This window comes from Artemia franciscana, chromosome 4 (assembly GCF_032884065.1).
Source record: "Artemia franciscana chromosome 4, ASM3288406v1, whole genome shotgun sequence".
Lineage (NCBI taxonomy): Eukaryota > Metazoa > Arthropoda > Branchiopoda > Anostraca > Artemiidae > Artemia > Artemia franciscana.
The window spans coordinates 5,966,187-5,989,574 of NC_088866.1; the positions used below are offsets into that span (position 1 = coordinate 5,966,187).

Here is a 23,388-nt window from a genome sequence, read left to right on the forward strand (position 1 = left end):
TTCTAAAACCAGATCTCCCCGGACAGGCTTGGTGACCTGTGGTGGTTGACCTCCGCTACTATTGGTATTATCCAATCATGTGATTAGTCCCGCACCCAGAAGTTATTTCCATGGCAAGGATTTCCTTTCTGATTTTGAGTCAAAAGAACCCAGAGTTCAGAATAACCAGTTAGTTAACTTGTTAAGTAACATTTAACTTGTCTAAATGCACGTAGTCCAACTGCATTGGACTACGCAGACTGCTAAATTTAGCAACTGCTAAATTCTAAATGATTTTATTCAAACCTTTTTCTAATTGAAATTTACTAAAGGGGTATGACTGAGAAATTTAGTCCTGAACTTAAGAGTTTCTAGAAGATTATGGATGAGAGATTTGGTCCTATATTTGAGGATTTCTAAGAGGGTGTGAATGAGGGATTTGGCCCTGAATTTTATAGAGGGAGGGGGCTGGTCTATATGTTACAATCTGGTTCAAAATTGAAAGTTTCTAGTGTCCTTTTTAAGATTAAAAAGTGATTGGAGTGCAACCAGCTTCAACCCATGCCATGTTTTTAGATGTCTTCTACTCAAACATACTCAATCAAAATTTTCAGATTGCTATTTAGTTCAAAATAGTCTAGAGTTTAAATATGTATGCCTGTTAGGATGAAATGACCCCTACTGGTCCTGGGGTAAAGGCTGTAAGTTATGCAAGTTTCTTATTGTTTACATGTAGAGTTCATTTTTTAGGAAAGGGGGTTGATCCTGTATCTCCAAAAAGGCTTAGGCTATTAAAGTGAAACTTCTAGGAAATGTTCAGGGGGACGTTGGGCAGAATCAAAGCACAATAGGTGACTGCTGGTTGTCAAAAAGGCATATTAGTAATACCACAGGAATGGCTGAGGGTATTAAGTTAAAGCTTTCAGGGTATATTGAGGGGGGTGTTGAAAAGTAATTATAGGCAACCAGAACCCCCCACTGTCCTTTTTAAAGCCCCTCACCATTAATTTTGATTAAAATTTGACATAGCCATTTTTCAGAATAATCAAATTTCCCAGCAACTATCCTTCTGAGTATTACTTGAACTCCCACAGTCCTGAGGACAAGTATTGTAAATTATACAAGTTGCCAATGTTTACATATAGGGCATATTATTGCACAAGGTGGGAATGTTTGATCCTAGATGGGTCAAAAAAGGCTAAGGATATTGAGGTGAAACTCATGGAATATTAAGGGGTGTGCTGAACTAAATCAAAATGTGCTGTATGCATTGAGGTTGTCAAAATGGTGTATGTAATATTACTAAAATGGCAAGGGTATTGAGTAAAAATTTTCAGGGAATGATGGGGGAATATTGAAATAGTTTAAGAGACAATATTTGTCTCTAGGTTGTCAAAAGGATATATATGAAATACTTCAAGAGCCTAGGGCGCTTTTGTTCAGGACTATAGAATGGCAGTAAACGTTTGTGTTTTTGTTCTAAAACATCAGTTTTTGAGAGCAATGCATTACAATCAGAAAAGGGATATTGTAAAATGGATAGTTGATTTTTCAGAATTGGAATTATGGATCCATTTACTTGAAAAAAAAACAATCAATCTGCTTGCGGAACTTATGTCCCCTGACATAAAACCTTCTTCTGTCCCATGGGCTATGATCTGACAAATTGGTAGACTGACTTGTGTTTCAGTCTTCAGTTATGTAACATTTCATGGGAATACAGCTGACCAATAGGTCTTTAGTATGACAGTGTGTTTGTACTTGATCACATCAGTTTACTGTTTAAACTTCCACAACCATTTTAGAAAAGTCGTTTCCATTAAAAAGGTATTGTGAGCAATCAAACCCCATTTGTTATGCCGAGTTCTGAGATAAGATAAGATAATATTTATTTTCAAAAGACTATCACAAGCTCTATAGAGCTGAATTCGCTTTATATATCAGTAAAGGCTAAGAAAAAAAAATTCAAAACAGTACATTAAGTCAAACAATTACAATTAAAAAGAAATTAAAAAAGCAAAATCATCAAACATAAAGGACAAATCAGTAAACTTAACAATTAAATTACTAAAACATTGCAGTAAATCAATAAAAGAAAAACGGCAATAGAGGAAAAGGGGAATTTGGCAAGTACATAATCACGACTTATTATTAAGGTGTTCCAGAATAAAGGGTATAAAACTTTTACGAAACCCCTCTGTAACAGCATGGATTGGAGAGTAAGTTGGGATTGCTAAGGAGGCTGACCGGGGACTCGGAGTCTAATGGGATTGTGAAAATCAGGGAGTAAGTCCTCAGTACGGGGATTGGAAATGACTGATTTAGCAAAAAGCAGCCAAATTTTTTCCCTCCTTTCTTTTAAGGTGGTAATGCGTGCAGCTTTAAGGAGGAAGGAGTATGGAGTTTTGCCTTCTTTGTAAATGATCCTGAGCGAACGCTTTTGGACTGACTTGATTTTGTCACTAAGTTCATTTGAAAGTTGCGAATGCCAGACCGGACATGCATATTCCAATAACGGCCTGATAAAGGATAAGTAAACATGGAGGGAATGTATCTTAGGACAATTAAATTTGTTTAGCAGCTTAAAAATGGAAAGTTTCCTCTTTATTTTCATCCAGAGGAAACTTTGTTCTACGTCTGTTTGAAGGATGTCAAAAATACAGCTGAAAATCAATGTCTTTATCCAATTACATATCTTCTCTAAGTTGCTTACTCTTACTGCAAGTGTATGGGTACTGTATAAACTTCTCAACATGTTTTATTTAGTTATGGCACACATCTAGCAGGTAAAAAGAATCTGAAACGAAAGTGCCGTAATTAAAACTCTCAGAAAGATTCTGTGACATCATAACTCAGAACCTTAAACACTATGGATTTGTGATGAAGATACTGAATAGGAACAATAGCTGCTACTCTGTTTTTATTTCCTGACCAACAGTAGCTCTGACCATATGGAATAAATTCAGCACTAACTCCCTTGTATATAAATCCTATTTGTTTTGCCTCATAATTTTTAGGTAAAGAAAAAGAAGAAGCTCCATTCCAAGCCAGCTTCAATCAGTCAAAGTTACAAGCAAAATCAAGTAGAAAAATATATTGAGACACAGGGCTTTCTTTATATTGCAATATCATTGGTAGCTCTGACCATATGAAATAAATTCATATGGTGGCCAAATGTCAGATTTAGCCACCATATAATGGCCCTTGCAAAACAATAGTGAAAGCCCCATATATAACATGATCAGAAAAGTTTTGCCACATACAATAGTATGCTGAAAGATCATGCATATTATGTTTTGGTCGCACATAGGTCAATGCAATTAATGCAATGTTCTTCTGATGTCTCCTCATGTCAGTAAAACTAAAGTTTGTGCTTTGGTTGATTTTGTTTATATTGCAAGATCATTGGTAGCTTTCCAGAGGTCATTCTGCATAGCTGTTCTGCAACCATGCCAGGACAAGAAAAGAAAGAATTCTTTTCTTCTACAATCTACAATCTTTCTTCTAAAAGAAAGAATTCCTTCTACAATTGAATCATAGATATATAGAACAGCCTAAGTAAGAGGATGGTGGGATCTACAGTAATCATCAACTTCAAATTAAATCTCAACAAGAACTGGGCAACAAGGCCGTGGCTTACTCAATGGGATGCAGAAGATGTCCCGCATCCCATCATCACTAACTGACATACATTGGATTTATCCTTATTGCTAACAAGTGAAAAAGCTAATTTAAAAGTAATCTTTTATAGCTTTGATTGATTGAAGTTTGCTCAGGGAAAGAGGGCATCAGAAAAATCTTGGGGAGCCCAGGGCCCCCCTCCCTTGATCCGCTGCTGCCTCTTTGGACAAGATTTGCAAGGAACCAATAGTAGCCTAGATGGCTCCACTGGTTCAGTTTGCAATTGCAGAATCGTTGTTGCACCATTTCTTGCTACCTTGTAAGCACACCAGGATTTATATTCCTTAGCTGACAAATAATCTCTTTAAATTTATGTATCCAAAGTTTTGTACTTGCCATTAAAGTCAGCAGATAGAGGCACCATGTAGAAATCTTACTGGGGATGTGGTTTATCAATTGTTGTCAATACCTTCCTCAAATGAGCTGATGGCTCCTAACTGGATGGTTAACACAGAGGGACTGCTCCAAACAGGACAGCATCGGTAGCAAGGAGGTTTGGTAGCTCTTTCTTCTAACATCATTGGAGATCAAGATTCTCGACATTCAGGGATTGAGGGGTAAACATAGGACTCAAAGTGTTGGAGTTGAACAGCCTTTTTCTCATTATCAGATCACCCCTTTTCCTACTATTTATGCAAGTTCCTAACTCCTAAGTTCCTAGCAAGTTCCTGAAAATTATTGGCAGTCTTCATATTGTGTTTTGGAAGACTGGGGCAAACTTAGTAGCACTCTACTGGGCCCTCTAGAGCTTTGTTGTCCATCTTATATTGAAGAAGTGCAGGAGTTATACCAGACTCTAGGTAGAGACAGACCAGGACCCTCTAAAGCATAATTACCACTCACAGTTTTCCTGTTACCAATCTGAAGTTGATAAGCCCAATTGCTTGGTTGAATTTTGAAACAATACCCCAAGTTTGGTTGTGAAGTTCAAGATCTTTGTCAACAATCAACCGGAATTCGGTTTCTTTGCTCACTGCCCCCAGCTATTTGTCTCAAATATAGTGGGATTGATGAGAATTATTGAGTCCCAAGAACAAAATTTTGCATTTGAAGTTAAATTGGTAAGACTGTGTAGCAGATGAATTTGAGAGTTTGTTAAAGCCCATCTGATGTTAGCTACTTCTTCATCTGTGCTAGCAGGTCCCATGAGTTTGCAATTGTCAGCATAAGGTGTGAATGATTAATTTAGTAGAAATGAACAGTCCTTAATGTAGGTGGTGAACAAGGTAAGCTTCACAAGGATACATATGGGACAAACAATACTCTCCCTCTTGTTATTCATCATTACCTGTTGGGAACTTTAAGGGGGCTAACAACTTTCAGAAATGATGTACATCTGGTTATGCATATCAAGCATGGCGTTACTGTGCCAAACACTGTAGTGTCTGTGCCACATGTGGCGAACCTGTACCATTCATGGTTGAACTATGTTATGCATGGCAGAGCTGTTTGGAACAAGGCTCTGAGACATACAGCAGGTGGCAGAAAATGGGCAACCCCTTGGGGAATGTTTTTGCTAAATCACTATAATTTAATCAGTCTCCTGATCACTTATTGGGTAGGATTTTGGTTTGAGTAATAGGAATGAATGATCAACTTTGCAGATAGCTTTAGCCTGATCAAGTACAGTGATGTTAACTGATTTACCCATTTTAAAAGTAGTTGTTATCTGATTATAAGAATGAATAAGGTTGGTATCAATTACTGTGCTTCTAGAGAAAAAAAAAACTGTGTCAGTTATTGCTGAGTTCTTTCTTGTTTCTTACAGATGCTTCAGGATGGCATGATCAGTAATGCTCTCCATAACCCTACAAGTAACTAGACTAGTGCTAATAAGTCTAGAATTTCTGGAGTTAACTCGTTATCTTTTTTTCCAAAAGATGGGTGTGATATTGGCTGTTTTTCAGTGTTCAGGAACAGATTTTTTGTACAGGTATCTGTTGAAAATTTGTCCCATAAGAGAAGATTTTTGTTGGGTAGTTTCTTTATTTCAGGAGCTGAGGGTGAATACTGCCAGTCATAGCAGCTCTATTTGTGTATTACATAAAAAAACTAGTTTTTTTTAACTGAAAGTAAGGAGCAACATTAAAACTTAAAACGAACAGAAATTACTCGGTATATGAAATGGGTTGTCCCCTCCACAATCCCTCGCTCTTTACGCTAAAGTTTGACTCTTCGCCACAATTCTACTTTTTAAAACAATTAAAATAGTCCTAATGATTCCCGAGGATATTTTTCCAAGACAAGGGAGGTTATAGGTATAGTTTTAAAGTTCTGGTCTGTGAAGAGGGATTTTTTTCAATTGTTGTTGTCTGAGAAAAAAAAAATAGAATTATTTTGCCCAAATTTTTCAAAGGGGTTTTAGGGGTTAGGTCTGGAAGCAAGGGGCCCCATTTTTCTCTGTGTACCTATACATTAGTATTTGTATGTGTATTTTTTATTTAACAAATTATTTACTTATGCGAGTAGTTTGACAACAGTGATAGAAATCGAGAAGAAAAACAAAGGTGGGAAGCATTGCATTGGAAAGAAAATACGGCCAAAAAGTCACATGTTTCAATGCATTTGTGCATGTTTGGTCCAATCATTAATGTTTTTTAGTCTAATCTTATGAATATTTTCTTTTTAAAATACATGCTGGATTCAACAAATAAATCATTTCTTTCTCTAGAGCGTGAGTACATGAGTACACTTACTCTGAAATCTCGAGTACTCCCCAGTCCTTCTTAATAAAGATCTGTAATCGTTTTTTTTCAGAGCCTGACTATGAGGATTGGGATTCAGTTGGATCTAGTTCAATTCCAAACTCACCAATAAGGACAAGATTTAGTGACAGGTTTAGAATACGGAAGAAAAGTTCAGATGCTTCAAATGAAAGCCAAGAACAGAAAACTGGACTTCTTGTGGACATAAAAGGAAAGATCGTTAAAAGAGTTGAAGACAAAATTACTGAATATAAATCTGATAAGTGGATTAAAAGTTTATCTTCTAAAAACGTGAGGGACTTACCCGACCTTTCCAGTCATGAGAACTTGTCATCAGAATCAATAGAGCAAATGAGTATTGAAGAAAATCCAGACATTTCTTATCAAGAATCAAATAGTAGCCCTAAGGAATCTTATTTAAGCTCTATAAGAGAAAAAGTGGCTCAGTTACCTAGTTTAGAAGACCTTAAGAAACGTAGATTGAAAATTGGTCCTTCAGCTATTCAAGGACTACTAGCAGACGATCCGGAAACGGATCTACCAGAGGTAGAGACTGGCCTTGAAGCTGATGAAAAAGATGACAAGAAAGAAGAAGTAGAGTTTAAAGATGCAGTGGAGGAGGAAGTTTCTGATGACTGGGTTCAAGTGCCTGGTCACTCAGTGCCAGTTTCAACTCCCCTTAATGTGCCTGAAGAGACTGAAAATGTGGCTTTGCGAAATTTTGTTGGTAAAGTAGCAGAGTATCTCCATACTGTTCATGATGGTTCTAAATCATATTATCTATTTTTTATTGCTGTTTTTAGTTTTATTTTGGTGCTTCCTCCTTTTTTATCTGGTCTAATTGCTGGCTCATTGGTATCAGTGATCATTCTTTTTAATTATGAGCCAAACAGGAGTAAGAATATAAAATTTGAGGCTGTGAAAGAACCATTTACTCCGATTTTAGAATATAGGGAAGAAGAAGGGTGTGAAGATTGGTTTTTTGAACTACGTGGTGAATATGATTCTAGTTTGTTTAGAAGTGGGATGTTGAATCCAGTCTATGTGAAGCTGAGAAATTCTTCCTTAACTCTGCTGGTTCCTAAACCTAGTTTCAAGTTGAAGAGAATACAGGAGTATGGAGAAGATTTAAAGGCTCCTTCCTTTATACAGAGGAGGAGTTTTAATATGAAGGCAAGTATAATATCCATTGCTGTGTTACCCAATAGGCTAGTAAAGACTGCAGTCTTGGAGATTTGGAGGTTTGAAAGCTCCTCTTTGTTTACATAGAACGAGTTTTAATATTTAGGCAAGTATAATGTCCATTGCTGTATTACCCAATAGGCTAGTAAATGCTGGAGTCTTGGAGCTCCCAAGTTTGAGGAGCCTATTAATAATTTCTTAATCCAATGTATTTAATCATGAAGTGGATTAAATGTTAAAATGTTGTGCAGCCTAATAATTGATTTTATTTAAAATAAAGCCCACCTTAAGAAAAAATCACAAGATGGTGTTGGTCCCTGGTTTGATGTTTAGCCTAAAATTTGAGTTCCTTATATATTTTTCCAATATTTGATAGAATTGCCAATAGTCTATCTAAAGGGACCAAAAAATCCATTAGCCTATATGACCCAAATAATAACCTGGTCCTGATGATATATAATTTTTTATGTTTTTAATATTGGTCCTTTTATTAAACATTCCTTTGACAGAGAAATAACCAGAATCCTATAGCGTATATAATTTTTCACTTTTGCATCTTTTTTTATGTTTTTGTCTAATAATGTGTGCAAATAAGTTCAATCATTGGAAGGATAAGGGAGTGTTAGATAATTTTCTTAGGTAGATGCTATAAAACAAAAAGTCTTGTTTCAGGCCACAATTCTTAAGAGGGTTCCTTTGTTTTCAATTTGAACGTAAGATGGAAATTCCAACCCCTTTTGAATTCTTCTTCTCTGAAAAATGTGGCATTTAAATGGATACAAATTTGAATATAAAATTTCTCAGCCATATAAATATTTCTTTGTACACTTACATGAACAGATCTCCTAGGGTCTTTTAAGGTCCTGAAAATGTTTCAACACTTGCATTGTTTGAATGTGTAAAATTGCTCCGAGAAAGGGCCAGCTAATAAATGCCATGAACAGATCTACACTTACATGAACAGATCTCCTAGGGTCTTTTAAGGTCTTGAAAATATTTCAACACCTCTAGTGTTTGCATGTATAAAATTGCTCCGAGAAAACGTCAGCTATTAAATATCATGGCCTTGAGTAGCCATAAAAAATAATCTTACTTTAATGTCGTTTTATATCATATGGTTTTATACCTAAAATTTACCAATCTTTAAATTTAAGAATGTAATAGACCGTTCTTTGATATTTTTTTTTGCCATTAACTCAGTGTTGTAGTTGTCAACCAATCAAAATTTTAAAAAAGGTATTTTTCAAGAAAAATTTCGTCCTAAAAAACGAAAAAAAAACTAAACTGATAACCTACTCCTTAAAGATGGTGTCAAAATACGCTATGTTTTTGAACATCAACATTGTTCTGTATTTCCTGACACCCAGTCAATGTTGCTAGTTTGTAAACATAGGAGATGTAAGGTGCAAGGAGTCATAGATGGGCCATGGTGTACTTTGGTCTTCCAGTGATATAGGTAAAATCTGTGTAACATTCTTGTTCAAACAGAGTGCAGCATGTCTGCCTTTGTGCTGAAGTATTTCTCCATAAGAATTTGGTCCTAAAAAAAGAAGAGAAAGAAGATAACCTGCTCCTTAAAAATGGTCTCAAAATACGCTATGTTCTCAAAACTAACGTTGGTGTCTATTTCAGTCAATCTCTTGGTAGTTTTAAATGTAGGGGATGGGAGGGGCAAGGAGTCATGGGTGCTGTTTGGTCTTCCAGTGACAGATAAAAAAAAGTCTTGTATAATTCTTGTTCAAACAGTGTGCAACATGCCTACCTTTGTGCTGAAGGCTGGTGGTGAGCAGGACGGCAATGGAGGGCCACTCGTCCGCTTTAATTGTCTAATCATACCATTTATAAATCCTTGCCTAAATCCTGTTCGAACTAGGTGCAGCTCGTCTACCTTTTTGGTGGCAAGGGGTTGATGGGAAGTTCAAGTTATTTTGGAGGGTTCGCGACCCCACATTAGTGCCTCCAACTTTATAGACAGAAGATTATTACGAGATTCCCTTTCACCCACTTTAGCTTTCCAATCATTCAGATTCAAAAACCGTGCCTCATCTTTAAAAATAATAAAAGTCTTAAAAAAAAGACATAACATGTCTCCCTCTTTCCCCAAAAGTTGAGACGAAAGGGAACTGATGACGGGGTGTTAATCGTCCTCTTTATGCCTTTAAGCTGTTTTTTGGACAAATCAGGTTGTAGCTCAGATAGTTTCCCAGTTCTTAACAGAGCGGCGGCTAACGCCTTAAATGTTTTTACAGTGGCGTACCCCATGAACGAGGTTTTTAACGAGAGAACTGAAGTGTTAACCATTTTCTCAATGAGTTCCTGATCAAAGTTAAAAGAATATTGTGTCTCTATTAGTTCCAAAGTTTGTATTGCCTTCGGCCAACTTCTTAGTATCATAATTAAGAAAATAGCAAAGAGTCCCAATTCTTTAATCAATGAAACAAATATTTGCGTAGGACGCAAATGTGATACAATTCCTCTTCTTCAATACCAAAAACTGAAAGTAAAACAGCAAATAGAATTGAAAGCTATATTTGACAATGGCTTGAAAAGAAGATGGCATCACGTTCGGACCAGTGAAAAACATTCTTTTTTAGATGTCAATTTTTTTTCTATCTATTTTGCTAAGAAACTATTCTAGCAGTGGGGCCAGGGAACCCATGACCATCTTAAGCTCTTTCATAATGGAATCTTGAGACTAATGAGTTTTGACTTCAAGAAGTGAAAGCTTGGCTGAACAACTTTGAACAGTCCTCTTTGACATGACTTTAACTTATACACTATAGGCTCTGGTTCAAAGACAAGCAAAAATTATAATTTGGCCCTTGTGGAGAATCAGCAACTATTACTATATGCATATCGAAATTAATAATCCGGCTTGGGGTATACAATTACTGTAGGAACTGCAGAAGTTAGACCCTTACCATTTTCTCGAAATAAACTCGAATCGGCTGCATAAAAAAGAAAATCAGCAAAATATCAGAAACAAAAGAGAGAAGAAGTTGCTCTTCTTGCTTGCAGATGATTCAGCAATTAGTTTGAAGGCGGGAAATGAAGAAGGCTTACAACTCTCTCTAGGAACTGTTGCTCCTAGTGCAAGCTCTTGGTTTAGTGTTAGTTGATTAATCCCTAAAGCTGAGGAAGTAAGAATTTATTGTTTTTGCGAGAAGTATTTTTTTTATTTCCTAGATTCGTGAAGACAGGTAAAATGAAATGTCTGACTTGCCGCTAATCTTTTACGTCGCTTCATCACGAAGTTTTAGACGACTATTGAACCTTCCATTGAAGGAGTCGACAGAGAAAGTTCTGGGGATGACGTCCTCAGGAAGATAGTTTCAAATTGAAGTGTATCTTTGAAGAAAGCTGTTCTTCAAGTACTCTGTTCTTGGTGTATCAGCCTTAAGATAAATGGATTGAGTTGTGTGCCTTCGTGTCTGGCTCGTCGGTTGGACATTGGGGTTAAAATACGGGAAACTACTAGAGAAGGAGGTGAATCTATGTACTTGTAGAAATCAGCCATCACCGCTACATAAATCTCTTACTGAAAGACTGAAGAGAGTCATGGGGAACGACTGAACCTTCCCTGTTAGCCCTATTTTGGATCTTTATTTCAAAACGTTGGGACTTCTTCTTTAAAGAGTGGATATTATTAGATGTTTAAGTATGATTACGTTGATTCTGTGTCATTTTCAACGCATAATTATAAACTCAGATCAACAGTGTCCAGGAATCATGGTTGTTTACAATAGTTTAAAAGTTTTAAATTTCCCCATCAAATTGTGGAAATTTATATTTTTCATTAATTGATTGTTATTAAAGCGTTGCCCAAGTGTTTGTATGTTTATTTTCCCTTCAAATCTGCGAGGGCTGTAAATTATCCAGAATAAATTAAATAAGGATTTTAGACCATGTTATAGCTCATCCTAGGAAGACAGAAAAATTGTCTAAAACAAAAACATCTTTTGTATTTCTGGATTTTCTTGATCTAAGACAAATTTTCCATTCTAATGATTAAATAGCGACGAAGACCACACTGCCTTTCCATCACAAACACCAAAAACAAAAAGAACAATAGGGAATTTCTCAAGACAATGAGAAATTTCCTATTATTTTTCTTGTTTTTGGTATTCTAATGATTTAAATTGATTATCCCATTTGCCAAGAATCAGAGAGTGAGATTAAGTAAAAGATATCAATCTGTTCTCATTCCGAATAAATACAAGTTATCTTGGTTAGTTTAGTAAATCACCATCGCTGCTCACTTTAAAAGATTCAAAAAGGTTGTTTTTTCCATTTGCTGCAGTAGCGGGCTGTTCTAAAATTTTGTATGTTTTTGCTGATTGTCATCCCTATCTTATTCCTTTTGTTTTTTTTTTCTTTTTGAGAAGTCAGCTATGGTCAGAACCCCAGGAAAATTTGTACCTTATTTTCATATTTTACGTCACCTTCTCCCCTTGCATGGCCGATTAACGCTACGTTGACAAAGGCGATGCAGAGGCAATCTAACTGCCTATAGGCAATTGGCTCATGCATCCAAAGCGAACTGCTGTTTTGTTTCAAATACGTTATTAGATAAGTTTTACGATGAGATGTTCCGCTTTAAATTTGATGTTTTGGGTGATAACTCGATTAAACGAAATATTTTTGTTTTCACTTTCTGTAGTTGTTATAACGATTTTGATATCTACCATCATTTTGTTGCTCAAAATAATTAACTTCGCTTTGCCAAAGTTCAATAACAAAAATTGTAATTAAAGAGTATTTTGCACAATTTTTTCTCCTAACATTGAATAATATAAAAACAAGCTTTGATGACATAAATGCTTACCATAAAAATTTAGAATTGAAATTACACGGATGCAGCTTCCGGATGAAGAAAAGTAAACTACTGGCTATTTTCAGCTATTCAAAAACAGCGGCATTTCAATGTTTTCCCTTGAGAATCGTTTTTGCCTTTTCGTGATTAAACAAAAAAGCAGGTTTTTTCAACTGAAAGTAAGGATCAGAATTAAAAATTAAACGAACAGAAATTATTACTATATGGGAGGCACCCCTCCATTATAGCTCGCTCTTCACGCTAACGTTATTTGTAATGTTCAAAAAGCTATCTTATTCTAATTTAACGAACCTTGTGTTTCACTTTTATTTGTAAGGGATTGGGATACAAAGTCATACTTTAGCGAAGTATTTAACAGGGGGCATCACCCACATCCCACCACTGAAAATTGCCCCAGAGAAAATTTGCCTCCCGAAAAATGTCTGTTTACTTCCCAAAACAAATGCTATGGGGACGAAATAGGCAATAGGCTTTTTATTTTTGAATTAAATAAAAAAAACAAGTGTTTTAACTGAGAGTAAGGAACGACACAAAGCTTGCTATCCTCAGGATATGAGTTTCTGATACTCCTAATAAGTCCAGTTTGAATCCTCTCAATTCGTCAGTCATAAAGTCGATACGATAGTTATTTTTTAACGTCAAAGAATTCCAACTTCAAATTTTCATGTTCTTTAAATCATTGAAATTATTCTGGCCTCAGGAAAAGCGATGGTCCCGGATACCAATGCTGAACGGGGACCAACACGTCTTTTCAAGTCTACACTAAAGTGCTTAAGCCGGCTTAGAACTGGACGGTAAGAAGTCCCTTGGACCTACAGTATGAAGAGAGGTTTTCCGCAATACTGAGCCTATTCTTTGTTACAACGTGGTTTTTAACACTTGGCGATGCTCTTCTATCAACAAGAGTCAAATCCTGCACCAACAGTCTCAAGCCTATCACCTCTTTTTCATTATTTATCCATGCATACAAATATTATGCTACTACGGGGAGGCAACCCATAGCAGATAAATCAGCTAGGAAGAAATGTTTCAGCCTGAAAACGCCCATCAAAACAGACCAGGCCCTGAAGAACTTTCCATTAATCTGAATTCTGTGTTGATGATGTGTTGTTTATTTCAATATAGTAACCCACTTATTAAATTAAATAGAAAACAAGTTTTTCAGCTAAAAGTAAGGACCTACATGAAAACTTTAAATAAACGAAATTTTTCACTATATGAGGGGGCTTCCCCCTCTTAACCCCTCTCTCTTATGCTATAGTTGACTTTTTTCCAATTCCTTGATAAAAACTTAATAAACGCTACGGCCGTTTAATTAGAATAAAAAGTTTTGTCAAAGCAATAGAGACGTTAGTTTAATGAGCAAGGGACTTAGGAGGGTGCATCCCCACTCATGTATGGGCTAATTTTTTTCTTTTTCAATGTTGATCTGTACTTTAAGTTGAAGAGACTTATTTTTTTAAATTTTAATTTCTGTTTGTTTATCAGATCATGCCGGGAAATCCGGCTCCGTCAAGATGGACTTAGGCAGCATTGCCTCTCCCCACTCTGCAACCACCGACACTCTTTCATAACAGATGATTGCAAATAAAAAAAAAATATTATTTTTATTAAACGTCCATTGTGTTTCAGGAAGATAAAAAAATAACGCTAGTTTTTTCAATAAATAATTCGCGTCAAACGAGGCATGTTCAATACCGATAAAAACCAGGAAAGAACAGAAACGTCTAACAATAAGAAAAAAGGAGTTGTGACTAATCAAGTGAAGAAGAAAAGGTGAAAATCAAAATTGTTCGTCATTAAAACTAACAATAATTAAAATCTAACCTGCATTTGGCTGGACTCTTATTACCTGGATGGGATTGGAGTAGCTTAAATACATTTGGTTTGCTTTTTTTGTGTGGGAGGGGGGTCAATTGTTTTTGATTTTCCTTTTAAGAAATGTTGTTTCTAGTTTTTTTTATATCTTCTTGCATTATTCTTGTTGTTCCATTCTTCTGGTTTCGTATTTCTTTTATTTTTATTCTTTTGTTGTACTAATATAAATGAATAAACAAATCTTAAAACGAGTACAGCTTAAATTGAATATGCAAATCAAGCTTAGAACGGACACAAATATTTTACTATTGTAGCATAAATGAAACCCAAAACGAACAGAAACTAAATAAACAATCATAGCAAACAAACATACAACATGTAATTATATATTTGGATCAATAAACCTTAAAACGAATAAAGCTTTAATTAAATATGCGAATGAAGATTGAAGCAAACAAAAATCAATTCAAAGAAGAATATGGGTACTGCCTCCTTCCCTAACTGTAAAAGTCTAAAACCTACTTGGTCATTGGCGCTTTGCTGAAAATGGTGCTTTATTTCAAACATTTTCTTATTACAACACTATTATTACAACGTATTACAACACTCTTATTACAACGTACTTATTACAACAATGAAAATAAAAAAGGAAATTACAGTAAAATCAAATTTTGATTTGATGGGCTTTTCATCAGTTGATATCATTATATATCAAATATTTAGTTTAACCTTATTTCTTCCCAAGACCATTCACGACAAATTTAGTTTCACTACAAACAAGAACTTAGCCACTGCCTCTTTTCCTAACTTTAAAAATCTAAACCTACTTTGTCATTGGCGCTTCACTGAAAGTAAATTATATTACAAATATTCTATTTTCCAATTATTACAGCATTGAAATGAAGATACTTATTACACTATTTAACTTTTACTTGTTCAATTTTATTTATTATAAAAAAGTTTTTAATTTGTTTTATTCAATTAGAATCAAACCTTTAGCCTCCTTGTAGTATATTAAACGCTGAATGCATATTAAATACGTTCAATACCTTGTGGCAATTAAATGTTTCTCCTTGTACTATAAAAATATTACATTCAGATGCATACTGGTACAGACATATTTTTGTTTTTGTTGTTGCTTGTTTCTTATGTTGAAGAAGACACATCGAGTTTATCTGTCTTCTTTGTTCCAATTTGATTTCTATAAATTCTGCTATGTCAATTCAAATAAAATTCAAGTTCATATTTATCTGATTCTTTTATTTAATTTTATATTCGTTTTTAATGAACCTGACTCTTTCCATGTGAATCTACATTTAACTCTTTCCTTATTACTAATTGTGGTCCCGTTCCTGCTTTAACGGGTTCTAGTCCAGATTGACTGTTTCCTCTCAGACTTTTAATATGCCGGCACAATATTTTATTACTATTCCTTCTGGCTACGTCTTCCAGATCTTCAGTAATTTTATCCATGGCCTCCTCTTCACACCTCCTTAATTCATATTTTAATCCTTTCTCCACTTTCCTTACATTCCTCTTATTTTCATATGCTATCAATCAAATATTTCTTTTCCATTCCCCTCTTCCTCTCTACTAAAATCAAATCATTTTCACTAATATTCCTAGCTACGTTTCTAACTTTCCTCCATCTGCAACTTCCTCAAATTATTCCATCTATCTTTCACATTGTCAAATTTTAGACCCTCAAATTTAGTATTCAACTGCTCCTGGAATGTTTCTCTCAAATTCTTATACTGGAGTGTACCAAGGTCATGGTACATGACCTTCCTGTCACTTACAGGAAGGTAGTCACTCTTCCTAAATTTATGCTTTAGATTTGCCCTAGTCTTTAATAGATGGTGATCTTTATTTTTAACATCAGTAACAGCACTCCTACCCAACCTAGTATCTTGTATCGTCCCTGCCAGCCTTCAATTTATAGTAACATAGTGAATAAGGTTAGCCGTCTTACCATCATGTGAATACCATGCTAACTTATCGGTCATTTTTATCGGTAACATAATGAATAAGGTTAGCCGTCTTACCATCATGCGAATACCATGCTAATTTATCGGCCATTTTTACGTCCAGGCACTACATTGGTTATAATCAGATTGTTATGCCTACAAAATTGCAGCAGTCAATAACCGCTATTATTTTCTTTGCCTATACTGAATTTACCTAGGCTAGGATTCCTGCCATCCCTTTTTCTACTGACCTGGCCATTTAAATCCCATAGTAAAAACACTATAGACTCTTTCTCCCTGGGTCCCTGTCTATATGTTCCTGTAGCTGTAAATACAATTTATCTGAGTCACTACTATCTCCATCAATCGGCTCTAAAGGGACATGTACTACTATGACTGATACCCTGCCCTTTTTAATAGTAAAATGAGCAGCTAGCTTTTTTTTTTATTAATGTCTTCCCAACCTAAAAAATACTTGGCAGATTCCTTTTTCAATATCAGCCCTACTCCCTGCCTATACACCCCATCCTTCATGTCTGAGTATATAAATTGTATATTGCTCGAGTAAATAAATTGTATATCACCCAATTTCATGTTTACTATCGCAGGGACATTTATTTCTGAAACCCCCACTAAGTCCAGTTCAAAGAGTCTGAATTTTGTCAGTCAAAATGTCAGTACGATAGTTGTTTTTTACGTCGTAACATTCCAAATTACAATTTTCATATTATTCAAGTCATTGAAATAATTATTTCAAGTCATCTGAGGAAAATTAATGGTCCCAGAACCAATACAGGGTATAAGGTTATACCATTTACATAAAAAATGATTTTGTTTTTAGTCAGTTTTCTATATTTTTTTAAGGCTGCTTGCAATTTTGATTACAAATTAGAATTTATGGAAAGATGTGTTGAGATTTTGCTTGTTTTCATCAAAATGTACGCAATGTGCTTATTCCTTTCTTCTTTTTCTTCTCTGAAAAATGCCAAACTGACAAACAACTTTGGTCTGGTTTCTTGAAGTAAGGAATCAATTTTAGAATCGAAGTAAAAACAGGCTTTATTTAATCAATCTCACAATTTATCATTTTCTTAATTTCAGGATGCTTACGTTACCTTACTGCCTAAAAACTTGTCAGGTTTGCGAGTATGGAATAAGCGCTATCCTATTAGTATAACTTTTCCTGACCGTCAAACCGAAACACAAACGGAAGTGCAACCAGACCCTGGAGAATTTGAACTGATCGAGCAAGATTGCTGCGAAGAAAAGAATCTTATATTATTTGCCCGGACAGATAGAACTAAAGACCGTTGGTGAGTCTTGGCATCTAAAGTCATTGGTATATAGGGTTGTCACTTATTATATTAGCAAATGATGTTTTGTTCTCATTAAACTGGAATCATCTTTAAAGTTTGTTTTTCCATTTTATTCTATGTGTTGAATATTTGTCATGTATAACAAAGTTATTTGCTTTCAGCTGGCTTGCAGGAACCATATCACATGTTTCCTTGAACCATATTGAGAATCTTTGTTTTTAGTCTAACGATACTAACAGGCATCATACCAAAGTCAGGCCTAACAAAATCAGAATGTCTTCAGAAATTCTTTTATGAATTTGGCTAGAACCATCCTTTTTTTGCATCAAGTTATTATATAATTTATTTTTAATTTTTGTTAAAAATTTTTATTAATTTTTTAGTTTATATTAATAATATAAACAAGTTATAAGTTATTATAGAATTTGGCATCAAGTTATTATATAATCAAATTATCATAAATACCACCAGTTTTAGCGATATTTGGCTATCCATACTAACCAACAAAAAGGAAAAGTTAGAAATACAATTTTAGACTAAAATATAGGCAAGCAAATTAATGATAATTCATTTTGATTGTTGCATATTATTTTATGAGAACATTATTGGTATACCTGGAACACAGTGTATACCTGAATTTAATCTGCATTTAGTGTAGACTTGGTAAAAGCAATATGTCCCTCGTGTATTCTTAATTGTTCTGTTTTTTTCCGGTTTTTGGGGTGGATAAAAATGGAAATTAGGGGAAGCTCATTTGAACACAAACCGAAAGTTCCTTTGCCCTCTTATGGGTCAAAAACCTATCAAAGGATAACCAACTATGCATTGAGCTCACCTTGTGCTCCCGCACGCCCCTGCACTGCCAAATACCTTTTGATCAAAATTTCAGAGGATTTTATAAAAATGTTCAAAAAGCGTTCCTTCGGAAGTGACATTATCTGTGCATCCCATGGGAAAGGTTACACATTATGTAAATAGCCTTATAAAAAGGGGATTCATATATACATTTTAGCAGAAAGGGGATTATAAATTATCTTGTTGATATTAAGCACTTCAAGAATTTTTTACCTATGTAATCAGATGTTCCTGTAGCGTGAGAACCCCCCTCCCAGGCTTACGTCTTCGTATCAGTGCACAAAAAAATAAGGATAAAAGTAAATATGTAACTGAGTTGAATAAAAAAGGCCCATGAACAAATTAGTTTACATATAATATCATATTAGTTAGATTTGTTTAGAAATTAGTTTTAACAGTTTACATATCTGTTTCGATATCCCAAAGATTAATCATTAAAAAAATTAGTTTGGTAAAAATAAATTATACCTAATAAAAATCAGGTATAAAAGTATTATATATCATTAAATACTTAGGTGGATTCCCGTCTGAAATTGATCCATCTAAATACATTATTGGTACATTTTACAAACATTTATCTTGTGGTAACTTTAACCTTTCCTAAATGAGCTGTTGATTTAGAGATAAGATCAATTGCTCATCTAAGTTTGAAGAGTCTTTTTCAACAAAGATAAGTATAGCATTGTGAATTTTATTTGGAATTTTCCATGCTGGAGTAGCCTTCTTTGTCCCTCTCCTGCTCTAAGTTATTAAAGTATAACAGTTCAAAATAGGGATGAAACCTTTTAATTGACAGTGAACAGATATAGAAATTTTTAACCGGATATTTCGAACACATGTACATGTATGTTCATCATCAGCAGTAAAACTTTTTACTGCTTTTTTTTCAGCAGTTTTACTGCCAATGATGAACACTGTATATGTGTTCGAAATATCCAGTTAAAAATTTTTATATCTGTTCACTGTCAATTAAAAGGTTTCATCCCTATTTTGAACTGTTATAAGAGCTCATTTATTAAGAAAATATTTATTAAGGCTAATTAAGGTTTATTAATATTAACTAAGGTTAATAATTTATGTAAAATAATTTTGTAAATATTATGTAATTATGTAACCAATTATGTAAATAATATTAATTAAGGCAAAATAATTTATTAATATTAAATAAGGTTAATATTTATTTAGGTTGCCTTCCATTCGAGCTTAGCTCCCTTTTGGCTCTGTTTGAATATTTTTTTGTGTTTATTTTGTGTGTTAGCCAAAATATTGAATCTTCGTAAAAAGTATTTGAATGGAGCGCGCTTCCTTAAAATGTGTCTAATTTGGATTGTACTTCTTTGTTCCTCAGTGCTACGTACTGCTTCATTGATTTTCTGCTCAGAGGTAAAATGGATTTGCTCAGCGTGTACATTTCACGTAACTGAAATAAATTTGAAAAACAAAATCAAAGGTAGAATTTTCGACATGTGATTTAAAAGTCACATGCATTTATTGCACTGAACTTAACAATACTAAAGCTTTTTAGTTTTTTTCTATTAATTATTACGCTTTATTATTACATTTGTTAACGTAATTTAGTGTTAAAGTTCTTTCTAATTCTAGGCTTCGCCTATTAATTGCGGCAGCCAAAAACCAGAGTTCAATTGATGAATGTGAGGGTGATCAAAAATTGAACTTCACAGAATATATGACGCATATCCTATCTACTAAGGTAGGGTGTTTTTCATTTTATGATTATTCTCCTGAAACTTTTTTTCATTTCAATAACTGTCCTGTGGTCCAATTCCTGTTGGGGGTTCAATACACCCCAGCCGAAAAAATACCCATACGAAAAAATACCTTTATAGGTCCCATTTTCATGGAATGAATTTTTGGACTGACCTTGAGGGATATTTCCCCAAACTCGTTATATTTTGGGCGCGCTTATTGTCATTTTGATATCTATAGACCGGGAGATAAATTTTTAAGGCCTCCAACCCTAGGAGAAATTTTGGGAACAACTCGCTACTTGCATGAAATATTCATCAATTTTCCCAACAAAATGCGCTTTCTAAGCATCAGTATTTAACCTGACGGTGAACTTAACTTTACAAATTCCTGTTAGAACTGTTTAGTATTTAATTTTACGTTACTCCGTACATATTTGGGATGCGTCCAAGTGCGGCTATCTCGATTTCTTGGTAATTTTGCAGCATTTTGTGAACTTATCTGAAAATTCCAGGTGACAATTTTCCATAGTGGAGATAAAGGTGTTATCACAGAATATTCAGACTGGTAAGATTGATAAATAATTTATTACATCGAAAAAAAAATGTATTGCCATCTAGTGATTATGTGTCCTACCATCTAGTGATTATGTCCTGCCTTCTAGTAGTATCTGATGAACATTGTTGCCAATTTGTTGATCATCAAAGAAATGGAATGTGTTTATTTTTTATGGTTGCAGCAAGTCGTAGTGATTGACCCTTGCTCCAATACACCGGAAATTTAAAAGAATGCGTCAACTATTAACCATCTTAAATTTAAAAGCTAAAAACAAATGGATCTTATTCTCGAAAAAGAGCTTTAAAATTCTTGAAAATAGTTGCAGATCGATATAAAAAGTTTAGCGGCATCACCAACTAATATAGTTGGAATCACCATAGCAGAAATCTTTTAACCAAAGGTTATAAGCCCTCTGTCTTCTCGTCAGTGTTAACATGCAACTGAAAAATCGCAGAGAGATAAAAAAGGGCTCTTTTGAAATATAATGCTATCATATTTCTACTTATAAGTTCACTTTAATGTGAAAATTTGGCTATAATTCCATGGGTGAGGTTCAGCTCTATCCATCTACCGAATTAAATTTTGAAATTTGGGCGTACTGTGCTTTCTAAATTAAAAATACGTTGAAATATAGTTGAAAGTCATTGAAAAAGGATAGTTTTCCTATTTTTAAGCAAGTTTAGATCCTTGTCTAAGTTTAAGTGAGGTAATTATTCTGGCTCTTTGAATGAATATATCTGAGACTAATGAATCCATTGATATAAGCATCTTGTCGTTTTGATACAGCTGCAGGCTGGTCGCAAAGTCGCTTGGTTTAGGGTGGACATATACCAAGGCCTTATCCAGGGAAGGAGGTTAGGGGTTCGGAATCCTCCCATCCGTGAAATATATGTCTGACTAGTAATAACGTAACAAACGAACTTTTGATGTGTTTGTTGCATTTTTGTTGTTGTAAACCCCTCCCCCAAAAATCCTTTTGCTACCTCCCCCCCCCGAATAAAAACTGGATATGGTCCTGACATATACCTTAATAGTACTTAAGTAAACTGCAAACTATTCACCACAAAAAAATTTTAATGTTATTTCCGGTCTATATCTGTAAGAAGTACACCATTAGGATCACTATGATTAGGATCATTAGGAACACTACTAAGGTTTAAGGTCTTAAAACCTTAATCGGAGGTTTCGTTTCCCCGATTTCGCAAAAAAAACGGTGCTATGTGACAAAATGTTGCAAGCTTGATGTGCGTCATACTTCATGATTTTATCCTAGTAACTAGTTAATGATTTATCATTACCTAGTCGGAACTATTGTTGCAATAGTTTCAACATAACTACTGCCCTTAGTAGCCAAAAACTAACGAAATGTGTTTTTGGACGAATTTTCATGTGTAAAATGATCGCTGTTTGTCACTAATTCAGTAATAGTAACTAACTACTATTTATGTTAAATGTAGAAGTAAAAAGTAATGATGGTGAAATTAGTAATTAGGTGAAAGTTATTGTTTGGCTGCTCAAAATCTTTACATCAGTGACGACAAGCCAGTAGCCGACGATCTCTCAGCAGCTAAAAAACTGAAAATGGGAAGACCCCTGGTATAGACTGTATTTCAGCGGAAATGATCAAGTCCAGCGGGAGAACTACCTTGGCCATGCTCCCCAAAGAATGGAGGACAGGAACTGTAGGGAAACTATTCAAGAAAGGAGATGTAAAAGAATGTGCAACTACAGAGGCATCAATCTTCTGTCAAACCTGGCGAAGTTCTTCTCAACTATAATACTAGGAAGACTCCAAACTGCCCTTGATCCCCATTTGCTTGGACAACAGCATGGATTCTGGCCAAAACAAGCCTGTTGCGACATGATCTTTACTCTACGCATGATACTGGATGAATCAACGGATGGAGACAATGCTTGTCCAACTCTTCGTCGACTTCAAGAAAATGTTTGATTCAGTAGGTTGTCAAACCTGTGGAGAGTCTTACAGCTCTATAGCGTTCTTGAGAAGCTAGTAATTTTAGTAGTTGCCATGTACAAAGAGACAGAATACTGTTTTAAAAGCTCTAATGACAACACGTGCTACTTTCAAGTCATGAAAGGTGTAAACAGCAAGGCTGCTTCCTGTTATACCTCTTCTCTTGAACGTAGTTCTAGACTACATCTTTAGACAGATAAATGGACATGGGCTCTGAATTGCAGGAAAGCTTCTCCAAGACATCAACTTCGACGACAGCTGACTAGTTAGGGTTACACATCAACGCTCCTAAGACTAAGGCTATGTCAATCAGCAGTTCACCCGTAGGAATCCAACTAGGAGGTGAAGATAACGAACAGATGACTAACTTCAAGCACTAAGGAAGGATAGTAACTTTAATTGGCAACTCTAGAAAAGAACTAAGCACCAGAATAGCTCTAGTTAATGCAGCGTTTCATAGACTTCTAGCAGTCAGGAAATCAACTTTATACTCTAAGAATCCGGAACTCGGGCTGTTTCTGGTCAATTTTTTGTCTATCCTGAGTTACTTTATGGAATACTTAAAGTTAACTGCTGAACACGAGAAACACATTTCTGCCTTTCAGAATAATTGTCTCTGCGGATCCTAAGGATCAGTTGGAGAAATCATTTCCGCAACGGTGAGATTCATACTCGCACAAGATAATCAGACTTCCCCTCTTTTGCGAGAGAACGAAAATCGCAATACCTTGGACGCATCCTCCCTATTGCAGACCATAGACTTTCAAAAGTCTCCTCAACTGGCAACAGGAAGGCACCTATCCCTGAGTAC

General features: G+C 35.0%; 1 protein-coding gene across 1 annotated transcript in view; it reads left to right on the top strand.

Moving 5' to 3' along the window:
* Positions 1–23,388, top strand: part of LOC136025910 (testis-expressed protein 2-like) — a 62,482-nt gene that overhangs the window by 3,299 nt on the left and 35,795 nt on the right. Inside the window, exons 2-4 of the mRNA XM_065701974.1 lie at positions 6,418–7,538; positions 17,268–17,479; positions 19,940–20,048. Of these exons, the coding sequence (XP_065558046.1) occupies positions 6,418–7,538; positions 17,268–17,479; positions 19,940–20,048 (1,442 nt within the window). The remainder of the gene's footprint in view (positions 1–6,417; positions 7,539–17,267; positions 17,480–19,939; positions 20,049–23,388) is intronic.